This window comes from Podarcis pityusensis (genome assembly GCF_964106645.2).
Source record: "Podarcis pityusensis genome assembly, chromosome: Z".
NCBI classification, from domain to species: Eukaryota; Metazoa; Chordata; class Lepidosauria; order Squamata; family Lacertidae; genus Podarcis; species Podarcis pityusensis.
In genome coordinates, this window is record NC_138044.1 from 3,102,341 (window position 1) to 3,116,724 (window position 14,384).

At 49.1% G+C, this 14,384-nt stretch overlaps 1 protein-coding gene across 4 annotated transcripts in view; it reads left to right on the forward strand.

The window, feature by feature from the left end:
• The window catches only part of ABCA2 (ATP binding cassette subfamily A member 2), a 109,816-nt gene that overhangs the window by 86,710 nt on the left and 8,722 nt on the right, over positions 1-14,384 (forward strand). For all 4 annotated transcript variants that reach the window (XM_080990739.1, XM_080990738.1, XM_080990741.1 and 1 more), the window contains 12 exons: positions 25-140; positions 798-945; positions 1,442-1,565; positions 2,508-2,640; positions 4,364-4,481; positions 5,628-5,806; positions 7,552-7,693; positions 8,413-8,547; positions 8,830-8,933; positions 9,149-9,241; positions 9,881-9,983; positions 10,823-10,960. In XM_080990739.1, coding sequence (XP_080846865.1) covers positions 25-140; positions 798-945; positions 1,442-1,565; positions 2,508-2,640; positions 4,364-4,481; positions 5,628-5,806; positions 7,552-7,693; positions 8,413-8,547; positions 8,830-8,933; positions 9,149-9,241; positions 9,881-9,983; positions 10,823-10,960 — 1,533 coding nt within the window. The remainder of the gene's footprint in view (positions 1-24; positions 141-797; positions 946-1,441; positions 1,566-2,507; positions 2,641-4,363; positions 4,482-5,627; positions 5,807-7,551; positions 7,694-8,412; positions 8,548-8,829; positions 8,934-9,148; positions 9,242-9,880; positions 9,984-10,822; positions 10,961-14,384) is intronic.

The following is a 14,384-nucleotide window of genomic DNA, read 5'->3' on the forward strand; positions in this document are numbered from 1 at the left end:
CTTACCTTTTCTTCCCTCCTGCAGTTGAATTACCTGGTCCCAGCAACCTGCTGCATTATCATCCTCTTTGTGTTTGACCTGCCAGCATACACCTCGCCCACCAACTTTCCAGCTGTGCTCTCTCTCTTCCTGCTTTATGGGTACGTTGGCACAAACAGCAAAACTGGGGCCTTGCGTTGTCCTTGGGGTATCCAGAATGATCTTCAGAGAGAGGGAAGATGAGAGGTTATGCCTGTTCCATCTGTTGTGGTGGCACTACCATGTTCAGGGGCAGTCTACCTTAGAGAACCAGATATTGGGAACATGCTAGGGAGGGCAATTGCCTTCCTGCCTTGCTCACAGGCTTCCCATTGGGGCATCTGGTTGGCCACAGTGGGAAGCAGGATGGACTTGCTTTGGTCCGATTGAACGGTGCAAATACTTAAGCTTTTTGGCCAGACTCTGCCTCTGTATATATGATTTCCAGTTGTACAAAAATATCATAACGACCAGGTTTCTCTGGCTGCATAAACGAAATGTTTATCAGATTATCTGAGGGTCTGCAATGAATAAAATCATCAACAGTGATTTAGATTGAATCTCCTTTTTTCGATCCATTAAATGATGGTAATAAAAACAGGGCAGAAACATATGCAGTCAGCTACTTTCCTATTTGAGAGAGTTCTTTATGGACCCAGAAAGGCTGTATATAGCAGTGCTCCTGCCAGAGGTAAAAAATTGCCTCCTTAACGGCACCACCTCTCAATTTGCCTCTTAATGATCTCTCTCTCTTTCCACTCTGCCCCACCACCCTCCAGCTGGTCCATCACCCCCATCATGTACCCAGCATCCTTCTGGTTTGAGGTGCCCAGCTCAGCTTACGTCTTCCTGATCGTCATCAACCTGTTCATTGGCATCACTGCCACCGTGGCCACGTTTCTGCTGCAGCTTTTTGAGCACGACAAGGTGAGCGGGACTCGGGCGAGAGGTGGTGGAAAAGTTATAGCCTTGGCTCTCCCATGAGGCTGCCTTGGGGAGCCATTTTGAACAGGGAAACTCTGATCTACTCTCATACTTGCTCTTCGTTTGTAAGAAATTTATCTTTTAATGCAGCAGCACCCAGACTTTGGAATTCCCTGCCTGTTGACATCAGGCAAGCACGTTCATTGTGCCCTTTGGTGCCTGCTAAAAACATTTTTGTTTAGGGAAGCCAACCCAGATATGTAGAACATTGATTGATGTGCGTTTTAGTCTGGTTTCACTTTATCGCTGATTTAACTTTTTTAAAGTTTTAAATAGTTGTTCTTAACTCTTTTTACTGATAATTTTGTTGTGAATTTTATGAAATGAATAAATAGATATACAAAACATGATGGGTGGCTTTAAAAGTTATTGTTTACGGATTAGATACGCATTTGTTCTGACCCGTCTCCGGCGACCTTCTTATGTCTTCTTTCCGTAGGACCTGAAAGTAGTGAACAGCTACTTAAAAAGCTGCTTCCTGATTTTCCCAAACTACAACCTGGGCCATGGGCTGATGGAGATGGCCTACAACGAATACATCAACGAATACTATGCTAAGATTGGTAAATTTCCCAGCCTGCTTAAGCACCCTTTGCTTAGTTGTTTTATATGGATTAGTCCAGCCTTTGCTAACCTGGTGCCCTACAGATGTTTTAGACAATAACTTCCAACAGCCAGCACCCAGTGCAGGCATTGTGGGGTGATGGGAGTTGTAGCCCAAAATGCCTGGAGGTCAACAGTTTGCAAAAGATGGCTTGGCACCTTTTACAGCCATGACTTAGTCCTGGGACATGTGGACCTCTAGTGGAGGGGGAAAGAGTTTATGAACAGGTGCAGAGCATCTTGTCTATCTGCCACCAATCAAGTAACTACAACCAGCATCGAAAGAGGGGCTTCCCATGAGCACATCCTTGCCACTGGTTGCTTTTTAAGGAATAAAGCAGGGGGCTTTTGCTAATCAGAGCCCTAAACAGGCCAGAACAGTTGTTTGGCTTGAGAGCGGCTGAACAGAAACAGGAACTGCTATATCTGATGTTACTCAGAAGAACATAAGAAAAGCCTATTAGATCAGGCTATCTAGTACAACCAGATGCTGTGGAAATGGGCAAGTAGGACCCAAGCACAAGACCCTCCCCCCTCCTGTGGCAACTGGTATTTAGAAGCATTCATCATGGCTACTGGCCATTGAAAGCTTTTTCTACATTTTGCCCCCAATGCTCTTTTAAAGCCATCCTGGTTGGTCTCCTCCGCGAGCAAGTTCCAAAGTTTTAGCTATGTGCTGTGTGAAGAAGTCTTTCCTTTTATCCATCCTGAATAAGAAGTGGACCCATTGAATTGGGTGGGGGTGTCTAACTTAGGACCATTGTTTTCAGTAGGCCTTGAGTAAAATTCAGATGGGGATAAACCAGGGAGTGTTACTTCTCAGATGATTGTGTCCAGCAAGAGGGAATTTTTTGGTGCATCTTCAGGCATTAGCTCTGCTTTTGTGTGTCCCCTCACCTTAGGGCAATTTGACAAAATGAAGTCACCATTCGAGTGGGACATCGTGACCAGGGGCTTGGTTGCCATGACAATTGAAGGCTTTGTGGGCTTCTTCATCACCATCATGTGCCAATATAATTTCTTCCGGAAACCACAGTAAGCATGGAGGGGTGGGATGGGCCACTGGTGGCATCATCAATATGCCAAAGGTTCTTATTGTTGGTATTATGGGACATCACCCATAACCTGTTTGGGTTTGTGCTAAGCAGGCAAACCACCTGTTGGGTTTCTTTACAGCAAAACTCCAGTCTTTGGGTCCAGCACGTTTCCAGACACCCAGTTAAGCAGAGTAAACACACAGCAGCAAAACATGTAGGAGCTTCCAAGTCAGGCATGGAGCAATAATTCCATTACAGACAGCAATACTTTTACTGTCAGTTTTTAAGCATAATAGTTACAAACTACGCAAACTTCTACCGGAGCCCCTATAGAGGTCCTCTTTGAAGTTGCAGGCCTTACCCTAGAGAGCTTCAAGGCCCTCCCCTGCCTCTCTTATATCCTTCCCGTTCAAGAGACAGGATGAGATTAATATCTCAGTCCAGTCTAGGAGCTGCATGTGTGTAAGAACAGTTTTCACAACGTTGACTTTGACACCTGCAGTAAACAGTTCAGCATTCTGGCAGCTTGCTGTAACCTCTTGTTTCTGGGAATGATTGGATGACACTCACCCCAACACTTATGTGACATAATAGTTAGAGCAGGGTCCTGCCAGCTAGGGATGATGGGATTTGTAGTCCGACAACAGCTGGGGACCCAAATTTGAGAAACAATGTGTTAGAGTGTCGGACTAGAATCTGGGCAACAGAGGTTCTAGTTCCCAGTCAGCCACGAAGCTCAGTGGGTGAGCTTGGGCCAGCCACTGCCTCTCAGCCGAAGCTACCTCGAAGGGTTGTTGTGATGATAAAATGGGAATAGGGAGGACCATGTTCACTGCCTTGAGCTGCTTGGAGAAAAAGATGGGATATAAATAGAATCAATTAATTAGTTCTGCATTTTAATGTGACCCTATCAAATCTCTATTCCCTAAGCCAATACATGAAGCTGTCCTTTGAAATTTGCGCTTCTGAAAACAGTGTGGCGTAGTTCTCTAACCTGAAAGGCCTACACAAATTGCAGGTGAAAATGTCTATATTAGGATATTAGGATAAGTGCATATGGTAATTGTCTAGATAAGGGTGCAAGAAGCTGAACCCTCTCCTAAGTCATACTCATCTGGACACACACATACCCGATTCACTGTTACTGGCAATAATAATAATAATAATAATAATAATAATAATAATAATTTATTATTTATAACCCCCCCCCCCCAATCTGGCTGGGTTTCCTCAGCCACTCTGGGCAGCTTCAAACAGAATATTAAAATACAGTTAAAAGCTTCCCTTCAGATGTCTTCTAAAAGTCTGGTAGTTCTTCTTCTCTTTGACATCTGGTGGGAGGGCGTTCCACAGGGCGGGTGCCACTACCGAGAAGGCCCTCTGCCTGGTTCCCTGTAACCTCACTTCTCGCAGTGAGGGAACCGCCAGAAGGCCCTCAGAGCTGGACCTCAGTGTCCGGGTAGAACGATGGGGGTGGAGGGGGCTCCTTCAGGTATACAGGACCGAGACCGTTTAGGGCTTTCAAGGTCAGCACCAACACTTTGAATTGTGCTCGGAAACGTGCTGGGAGCCAGTGTAGGTCTTTCAAGACTGGTGTTATGTGGTCTCGGCAACTGACGTACCCACAGATTTGGTCAATGAGAAGAGCGTTATTAACAGTTCTACTCAGTTTCTGCACCCTGAGCCTCACTGCACACCCTGTTCCCTTTCCTCTAATCCAGACGCCTTCCTGTGTCAAGCAAACCTGTTGAGGATGATGTGGATGTAGCAAACGAGCGCCATCGAGTCTTGCGGGGAGATGCTGACAACGACATGCTGAAGATCGAGAACCTCACCAAGGTAGGGGATGCCTTTCCGCCAATCTTGTCGGGGCTGTGGCGAGGATTGGCTTCCAGGATCAGAGAGGGATTTAATTGGGCAGGAATTGCCGTAACACAAAAGGATCAAATTCCACAAGCAGCAAACAATGACTGCTGGGATATTCAGGACAAGTACAGGTGAAACTCGAAAAATTAGAATATCATGGAAAAGTTTATTGATTTCAGGAATTCAACTTGAATGGTGAAACTAATATATGAGATTGACTCATGACATGCAAAGCGAGATGTGCTTCTACTTCTCAGAGGTCCAATCTTGCTCGATTTGCAATCCTTGTTTTGCTGATTTCCTTGAATATTCTAATTTTCTGAGATGGTTAATTTGGGGTTTTCATCAGCTGTACGCCATGACCATTACAATGATAGCAAATCAAGGCTTGACATATCTTGCTTGGCATGTCACGAGTCAATCTCATATATTAGTTTCACCTTTTAAGTTGGATTACCGTAATCAAGGACCTTTTCCACGATATTCTAAGCCAATAGATCCAGAGCATGAGGGGAGGGAAACATAAGGGTCAGACTGAGTCCAAACCAAAGGCCAGGTGGAACAGCTCTGTCTTGCAGGCCCTGCGGAAAGATGTCAAGTCCCGCAGGGCCCTGGTCTCTTGGGACAGAGCGTTCCACCAAGTTGGGGCCAGTACTGAAAAGGCCCTGGCCCTAGTTGAGACCAATCTAACCACCTTGCGACTTGGGACCTCCAAAGTGTTGTCATTTGTGGATCTTAAGGTCCTCCGCGGGGCATACCAGGAGAGGCGGTCCCGTAGGTACTAGGGTCCTAGGCCACATAGGGCTTTAAAGGTCTTTAAAGATATACAAATTGATGATGATGATAGTAATTTGTGTGACTCCACAAGTTCAAAATCCAGGAAGGAGAGCTGCTGCTGGATCAGGCGAATGGCCCATCCTGACCTTGCAGTAGCCAGCCAGGTGCATGTGGGAAACCAGCAAACAGGATTTGAGGTCAAGAGCACTCTCGCCTCCTATGGTTGCCAGCTAGGAAAAACAGGCCATTTTGCCAGTTTGCTACAAGCCCTACTAATAGTACACCAGGTGACTGATGACTTCACTCCTTTACTGATGACTTCACTCCTTCACCGGGTTCCAGGTATACAAATCCCGCAAGATTGGACGCATCCTGGCCGTGGACCGACTGTGTGTGGGCGTCCGCCCAGGAGAGTGTTTTGGCTTGCTGGGTGTCAATGGGGCTGGGAAGACTACCACCTTCAAAATGCTCACAGGGGACGAGAGCACAACTGGTGGCGAGGCCTTCATCAATGGACACAGGTACGTCCATGGGGCAGGTGGTTGGGGGGTAGGTGGCACTTGGTTCTGGCACAAGGTTGCTGTGCCACCTGTTCTGTTGTAAGAGCCAGGCAAAAAGTCGCAGTTGGTTCTGCGCAAGCCTGACCCGTTCATGTACACTTGTGTGAACATTCCCGAGAGGTTCACAAGCACTGCTTTTGGGGAAAGAGAAGAAAAACTTGCTCAGAGCAGCCTCTCAGTTGCATCTCACCCAGATAGATTAGGTAAGATATGCCCAGCTTGTACTAATAAATACTGGGCTTCAGTTCTGTTAAGGCGGACTTCCTGCATCTGTTCTGGAGGATATCATGTGCAGGTGTTTTGGAATGATAGCCTACATGAAATTAAATAAATGACGAGATATGATGTTCCCTTTGACACCTTGGGATACTTAAAGGGGTTGGTAGACTTGTATTGATAAACCCTTTACAGTGGACACTCGGGTTACGAACGTGTGGGAGGCACGTTTGCAACCCGCAATGCCATGTCTGTCCATGCACGGGTTGCAATTCGGCGCTTATGTGCAAAGTGCGATTTAGTACCACTGCACATGCGCGAGCGCCAAAACCCAGAAGTAACCTGTTCCAGTACTTCCGGGTTTCGGTGCGTCCGTAACCCGAAAACACGCAACCTGAAGCGTCTGTAACCCGAGGTATGACTGTACTTGCAATTGCAAGCGTTTTTATTGCTGGGCTCTCACAAATTCCAGCACTCTTAGAGTGATTAAGAACAAGAAAAATCTGGGAGACTGTTTTGTCAGTTGAAAGAAACTTGACTTCCCATGAAGTTACAACTAGTTGCCAATTCTAAACATGATCTGGCATATTTTAGTGATTGTTTTTAACTAGTTTGTTTTTATTACTTTGTGTGTTATTACATTGTTTTAAAAGTGGGTAAAGTGCCAGACTAAGGCCTGGAAGACCCGGGTTCAAATTCCCGCTCAGCTATGAAGCTCACTGGGTGACCTTGGGCTGGGCACACTGCCTCTCCGCCTACCTCACAGGGGGTGTTTTGAGGATAAGGTTTGTGCCACCTTAGAGGGAAGAAGGTGGGATATGATTGCAATTAACAGCAACAACTTGGGGGACAGGTGGGAAATAAATACATTAAATAATAGCAATAATTGGGTGTCAAGGACTGGTTGAGCGCAGTGGAATGGTGGGAGGAACCAGCTGAAAAATTCTCAGGGGGGAAAAGGCTCAGAGCCCAGGGATTGGTGGTGGAATGATGATGAGTGGTCAGAGGGAAAAGTCTGAAAGGAGGAGATGTCAGAAACTGAAGAGGTAACAGGGCCTAGTGAGCAGAGAGAGTCTGTGGCAGAGAAAAGTCCAGAATCAGAAGCTGATGCAGGAGAGCAGGGAGGGCAAGAGGCAGAGATTAGTCCAGCTGGTGGAGAGGTGCAAGTGTCTCCCCATCGTCCTGCAACAAGGCCCTCTCCCCACTGGGTCTCCCAGAACCAGAAGAGGTATGAAGTGGGAGGGGCAAAGACAGGCATGCAGGTGGGGTGTCAGATAACCTGGGGACTTCAGTCTCTGCAACTGCTTCATAGGGGCAAGACGTACTGAAGAGTTCCTACGCGCATTAGGCCTGACACTCCTGTGTCTTTCTAATAAAGAGTTGACTCCACTTGCTTGGTACGATTTACTGCTGGCTCGCTCCTGACATCAGGGCTCCTCAGAGGAACTGACTACTTTGCTTTGCCCCATTGTTCCTCTCTGTCTCTGTAGCATCTTGAAGGACATTCTGCAGGTGCAGCAGAGCTTGGGCTACTGTCCACAGTTTGATGCTCTCTTTGATGAGTTGACGGCGCAAGAACACCTGGAGCTGTACACCCGACTGCGCGGCATTCCATGGAAGGATGAGGAGCGGGTGAGCAAGCGTGTTGTGGAGGGGCTGCTTCCTCTGGGGGCAGTAGCGGAGAGGAAGAGGGTCGGGATGACTCTGGCCTCTTCTTTCCCATGGACCTCTACCGGGTGGCTGGTTTGCTGGTCAGCCTGGACTCCTAATGACTGGGGCAATGGCTAAGCTGTGCATCACAGCTTTGAGCAGCAGTAGATTCGGGGCAAACAAGGAGCTGCTGCCGCTTTGCACAATGCATAATTAACTTGTGGAACTCATAGCCACAAGATGTGGTGGCAGCCACTGTTGCAGATGGCTTTAAAAGAGTGTTGGAGGGATTTACAGAAGGGCTGAGAGGTTTGCTAACGACTGTCGTCATGGCCCTGACCATCAGTTGTTGGTGGTGGAGTGTGGGGTGGTGGGAACCAGCCTTCACACCTTGCCTAGGAAACTTATGGCTGGCCAAAAAGGATAGGCCACGTGGGTGCTTCCACCAAATCCTGCAGGATGGTTCTGATATTCTTAGGGTAGCTAAGAATGAAGCCTCCATGTCCAGAGACAGTGCATCTCTTTTAGCATCAGTTGCTGAGGAGGAGGAGCCTGGAAGGGCCATTGCCTCGTTGCCCTGCTGAGGGAGCTGCCTGGAGGCACCTGGCTGCTGGTTTAGGTGAACCTTTGGTCTGATCCAGCAGGGCTCTTCTCATGGGGGTACCAGCTGTGTGTGAGCAATTTCCTCTTTGCCTTCTCAGGTTGTGAAGTGGGCACTAAAGAAGCTGGAGTTGGCCAAATACGCTAACAAACCTGCCAGCACCTACAGTGGCGGCAACAAGAGGAAGCTATCTACAGCCATAGCCCTGATTGGCTACCCGGCCTTCATTTTCCTGGTGAGGAGAGGAGGTGGGGTAGTCCTCTAGCAGCACCTAGCAACAGAACCCTGGCAAAGAACCCAAACCAAGTCTCCAACCAAAAAAGATGACCATGTAAATTGCAGGAAATGTGTGTTAAGTTAAATTGGGTTTCCTGGGTCCCTCCTTCCCTTGATGATTTATATCCAGAATCCAAGGCAACTGACAGTAGGCTTGCATGGAGCCAACCCGAATGACGGTAAGGCTTAAGGATGCCCCTGTGGGCAGCTAATTCTGCCATTTGCCCCCTTTTCCTGGCAGGATGAACCAACCACTGGCATGGATCCAAAGGCCAGGCGTTTCCTGTGGAACCTTATCCTGGACATCATCAAGACGGGCCGCTCAGTGGTTTTGACATCACACAGGTTGGCGGGGCCTTGGGGTGCCCTTTTCTGCTTCATGAGACCCAGGGCAAGGGGGCGGGGCCTGAACTGAGGCAATGGATGGTTCGTTGGAGTAAGGGCTTGTGATTGCCTGCTCACTCTGTATTGGGAGAAGATCATGTGGGCGACTCAGACCCAGCGTGATCTACCCATCCAGGCTGGCTTTGTGCTGAGGCCCTCTCCTTTGTCTCCCTCAGCATGGAAGAGTGTGAGGCCCTCTGCACGCGCTTGGCAATCATGGTGAACGGGCGCCTGAAGTGCCTGGGCAGCATCCAGCACCTAAAGAACAGGTGAGCGGGAAAAGGTCAAGGGGCGCCAGAGGGTGCATCAAAGGGACACTCTTCCAACCCCTGCTCATCCACGTGAGAACTGGGCTGGTTGCTGTGAGGCTGGCTGTGGATGCGGATCCCACGGGACAGGACTGGCTCTGTAGTTGAAGGCATCCTAGCTAAAGCGACTCCCCTTCCTCTGCCATCAGGCTTACCTGCCTGTGGAGGCAGTGTCTTCAGCTGCATGGGGCAGCTGCGACCAGTCACTCTCATGACTTCCCACACTGCCCCAGAGGTAGAGCAGAAGGGCATTATGGGAAATTGAAGGAGGGCTGGATGCAGCCACCTGGTCCTGTTCATAGGAGGCCATGGCAGCTTCCCAAGGCTGCTGGATCTGGCCTAGCCAGGAGGCCCTGCTTCCATGGGTACCTGATCTGAAAAGGGTCTGGATCAGGCCCTGCCTTGCCCCAGGGCCTGACAGGAAGCGGTGCCGTAAGTTTCAGCTGCACTAAACATCACTTTGAAAATTGCTTGTGAAGGTGTGTCATGGTTGCAAGCCAAGGTGTGAGAAACCAGGGCTAACTTTTGCTGGTGAGGGGCATGTGCAGAGAGAGAAATGAGAGTGGCATGGTTGGTTTCCTGATCCCTCTGTTCCTCTAGGTTTGGAGACGGCTACATGATCACAGTGCGGACCAAATCCAGCCTGAATGTCAAGGAGGTGGTGCGGTTCTTCAACAGGAACTTCCCAGAGGCTGTCCTCAAGGTTAGGCTCCTTCCAGCGTGAGAATGCCCAGAGGCCCCGCTTCCTGCAAGCTTGGCCCCTGGCTGCCTCTGTGGGGGAGGGAGCAGATGACAGAGCTTTCTTTAAAGGGGGATTTCATATCTCTGTTCCTGTATAGGGGAAATTAGGAGGTCCACTTATTGGAGGTCAATAATAACAAGATAATGAATTCAATAACATTTGTTGATTGAACGTGCAAAGAAGCAACCTCACTTGTGGAAGTTGCTACCTTGCAACCAATAACTGCTACTGAATTCAGTAAGGGAAGTTCCTAGTTTCCCCTACACCTTTCCCAACCTTTTTTTGGCAATGCATCTCTAAAATCCTGATTCCTTCCCCGCCCCTCGTGACATATGATTGTTACTATTCAAAAAGTGAACTCCTATTCACTTGGAGGAAGCCTAAAAGGCCATTAACTGTTAATAACTCATTCTCGAATTGCCCCCCTTAAAAATCAAATTGCCCCCTATGGGGGGGTGTGCCCCACATTGGGAACCACGACCCTACACCTAAACTGCCAATAAGAGAACATAAAAAGAGCCTGAAGAAGTTTGTGTGGCATTGAAAACAGAACTATAACGAAATGACGTTCAGAGGGAGATTCAGCAGAGTCCCCACCTGACTGCCCTGCACACAATCTTGGTGCCAGATGAAAAATGTGAGGAGTTTGGCATCATGCAAACTCTTCTGAGCTACTCACTCATGCGGACATAGCACTGGGTATTAAAGTCCACCAGGAGACAGATTTAGAAGGGGGTGGGGTGCAAAACAGGGAGAGGCCGTTCTGGTGCTGGGCTGATGTTTTGTCTCTGTTTTCCAAGGAGAGGCACCACACAAAGGTGCAGTACCAGCTGAAGTCAGAGCAGATCTCGCTGGCTCAGGTCTTCAGCAAGATGGAGCAAGTGGTGGACATCTTGGGCATTGAGGATTATTCCGTCAGTCAGACCACACTGGACAACGTGAGTGCAGGAGCCTCTCAGGACCATTCCCTGACCTCTTGAGGGTGGAGCCATCAAGAGCACCCGGCTATGGGGAACCAAGGGGCTGGTATTAAGTGGTTATGCTATCTCTGACCATGGAGGTTCTGTTTAGATCTCATGCTTAATAGCCATCAATAAGGCCTCCTCCATTGACTTCTTCTATGAAGCCACCTAAGCCAGTTGGCTATTTCCACACCTCTCAGCGGAAGAGCAGCGGCTTTGCATGCAGAAGGTCCAGTTTCAGTCCATGGTTTCTGAGCTGGCGGGGGATGGGGAAGACCAGTGACCCAGAGAGTCATGGCCAGGTGGACAGACAGCTGTCCCGATAGAAACCAACTCCTTGTGATACATCGTACTTCTTGGCAGCAAATTTCATATATTCATTATGCACTGCGTGACAATCTCAACCCAGGGGTGTTATGGGACATAATATGAAAAACTGGTTTCTTAAAAAGTAACATCAGCACCTTTGAGGCAAATAGCAATTAGAGGCAGGGGCGAGGAGAGGTGATTTTCAGAAGGTGCCTAATGTGGGGTCCCAAGCCATACTGGGACCATTTTCCAGATCAGGCTCCCAAAAGGCTGTTTTCTTTAAATGAAAGTGGCCAATTTAAAAATGTATTTGAGGGAGGGGGGGCATGTTCATTGTGACATGTAGTCAGTCTGCTGTTGTGTCTCTCCTGAATATCCTTGTCAATCCATTTCATGTAGAGTGGGGGCTTGGGTTCTCTTGTTAGGACAGAGGGATAAAAACTTCACTCTGTCCCATTCATCATGTTGCAGACTTCTGCAATTGCACTCTTCCTTTTTCCCCTAAGCTAAACAGGCCCAGACTCATTATCTTTTCCTCTTAGGGCAGGTGATCCAGCTGCACACCAAAGATGTATGTATAGGGCTATTGCAATGCAGGCATTTGTATTTTCAGTCCCTTTGCTAATAATACGCTAGCATGGAATTTGCCTTTCTCAGAGAAGTGAGTGCACTGAGTTGGCCTTCCCAATGAGTTCTCTGCCATGACCAGTTTGCACTTCTTACATCCCTGGAATTTCTGGTTAAAGGGCTTTTGGGGAACAGGAGTGGAGGTGACCTCTATCCAAAATTCCGGAGATAAGTTGGTGGGGGTCAGGCAATTGACTCCTTGGCCTCTTTGTTGTAAAAGACAAAACAAAACAAAAAAAATCAAGGCAGTTGTGATGGGACGATGAGCTGCTTGTGTGTAAAATCCAAGTCCCTCAGAGTTTGGTCAAGTTTGCAAACCTCTGTCTGTAACGGAGCCCCTTAAACATGGCTCCGTCAGTCGCTGGCAGATTCCGACAGTGGTTGCTTTCGGAATCGCTTCCAACATAAAAGCTCCTTAACGGAAACACGTCTTCTGGACTCTCTGCGTGACAGTTTCCGGCGAGGAGTGGGTGTCCCTACAGGAGGTCCTGAAACCTCCCCACTGTTTTCGCTGGAAGTGTCTCTGAGCCATCCCTCCAGCTCACTTTCCCTCAGCTCAGCTCCTCTCCCCCTACTGGTTCCCTCTTCAGCTGCTGAGTCTCTCCCAACCTGTGTGAGCCCTTTCACTTCCCTTCCTTCCGATGGCAGTTCCTGACATCCACCTCCCCTCCAGGGCCCCCTTCATCCCCTCTCGCCCCCTCCTCTACGGGCGGTGAGGAGGCAAAACCCCGGAATGAACTTCCTTCATCTTCCGATGTCTCGAACACTTCTCTCCACCTGTTGCGGTTCCTGGTCTCGAAGTACTCCTCCTCCTCAGAGTCCATCTCCCCTTCCCCTTCCGAGTCCGAGAATCCTTCCAACTCCTCCTCCTCATCGGTGGTCCCAAAGTATTCCCTCCGGAACCTCTCCACAGGCTGAGGTTTCCTTGGGAACCTTTGATGGAACGTTTCTATCAATACCTCGTCATTGATATCTTCTGCCATTACCCAAGTGTTTTCTGACTCCGGTTCTCCTTCCCACGCTACCAAATACTCCACCTGATCCCCCTTCCACCTGGCGTCAAGGATTTCTGCCACATGGCTGCTGCATTCCCTTTCTTCTATGACCGGTCCCCGAGTGGCCATCCCTTCTCGTCCCCCCTCATACGGTGACAGTAACGACCTGTGAAATACTGGGTGCAGTTTCATGTGGTTGGGTAACCGGAGCCTGAAAGCCACTGGGTTGACCTGTTGAATGACCTCAAAGGGACCCAATCTCCTGGGTCTTAATTTCTTACAACCTCCTTTGAACGGCAACCCTTGGGTTGACAGCCACACCCTATCTCCCACCCTTATGGTTTCACCTTCCCTTCGGTTCTTGTCTGCCTGCCTCTTGTATTCTTCCTTCGCCCTTTCTAAGTTGAGTTGGAGCTGACGATGGATTGCTTCCATTTCTTCTACAAAATGCTCGGCTGCCGGGACGCTCCATCTCTCCCCTTCTCCCCCTGGGAAAGCCCTGGGATGACACCCATAATTAGCCAAGAAGGGGCTCATCCCTGTGGACACATTCTCGGCATTGTTGTAGGCAAATTCCGCCAGCGCCAACTTTTCTACCCAGTCATTCTCTCTGTCATTGACATAACACCTCAGGTATTGCTGGAGGACACCGTTTGCTCTTTCCGCCTGCCCGTTGGTTTCAGGGTGCCGGGCAGTCGAAAAGTTGACCTCCACCTGCAGTAAGCTCATGAGCTTCCTCCAGAACCTGGAAGTAAATTGTTTTCCTCGGTCTGAGACCACCCTCAATGGCACCCCGTGCAACCTAAAAATGTGTTCTACAAATAACTTCGCTGTCTCTTCCGCCGTGACTGCATGCGAGCAGGCTACAAAGTGGCACATCTTTGTTAGTAGGTCTACCACCACCATGATGGCTGTTTTCCCCTTGGACTTCGGCAGATCAGTCATAAAATCTATCGACACTGCCTCCCAAGGTCGTTCTGGGGTTGGTAAGGGTTCTAATAGCCCCGCCGGTGCCCGCCTCTCCCCTTTGGCTCGCTGGCATTGCTCACACCCTCTTACATACTCCCGTACATCTTCCCTCACCTTAGGCCACCAAAATTCCCTGGTGACCAACCACATGGTTTTGTGTTGTCCAAAATGCCCCGCCGTGGGGCTGTCGTGCAACTGCTTGAGTACCCTCCCCCTTAAGTCTCCTTCAGGGATATACAGTGCCCCTTTGTAATACAAAGCTCCATTTCTTTCCTCGAAACCCCCTGGTTCCTCTCCCTCACCCCTAAGACCTCTGAGCTTATTCTGGGCGTATTCATCATTCTCTGTTTCCTCTACCAGTTCTCTTTGTCCCACCAATGCCGCCCCACACACCCAGCGGTCCTCTGGAATGACATGTCTCTCTTCGGGTGCTCCCTCCCCCTCCAAATATTCAGGTTTGCGTGAGAGAGCGTCCGCCCTAATGTTCTCTGGGCCTGGCA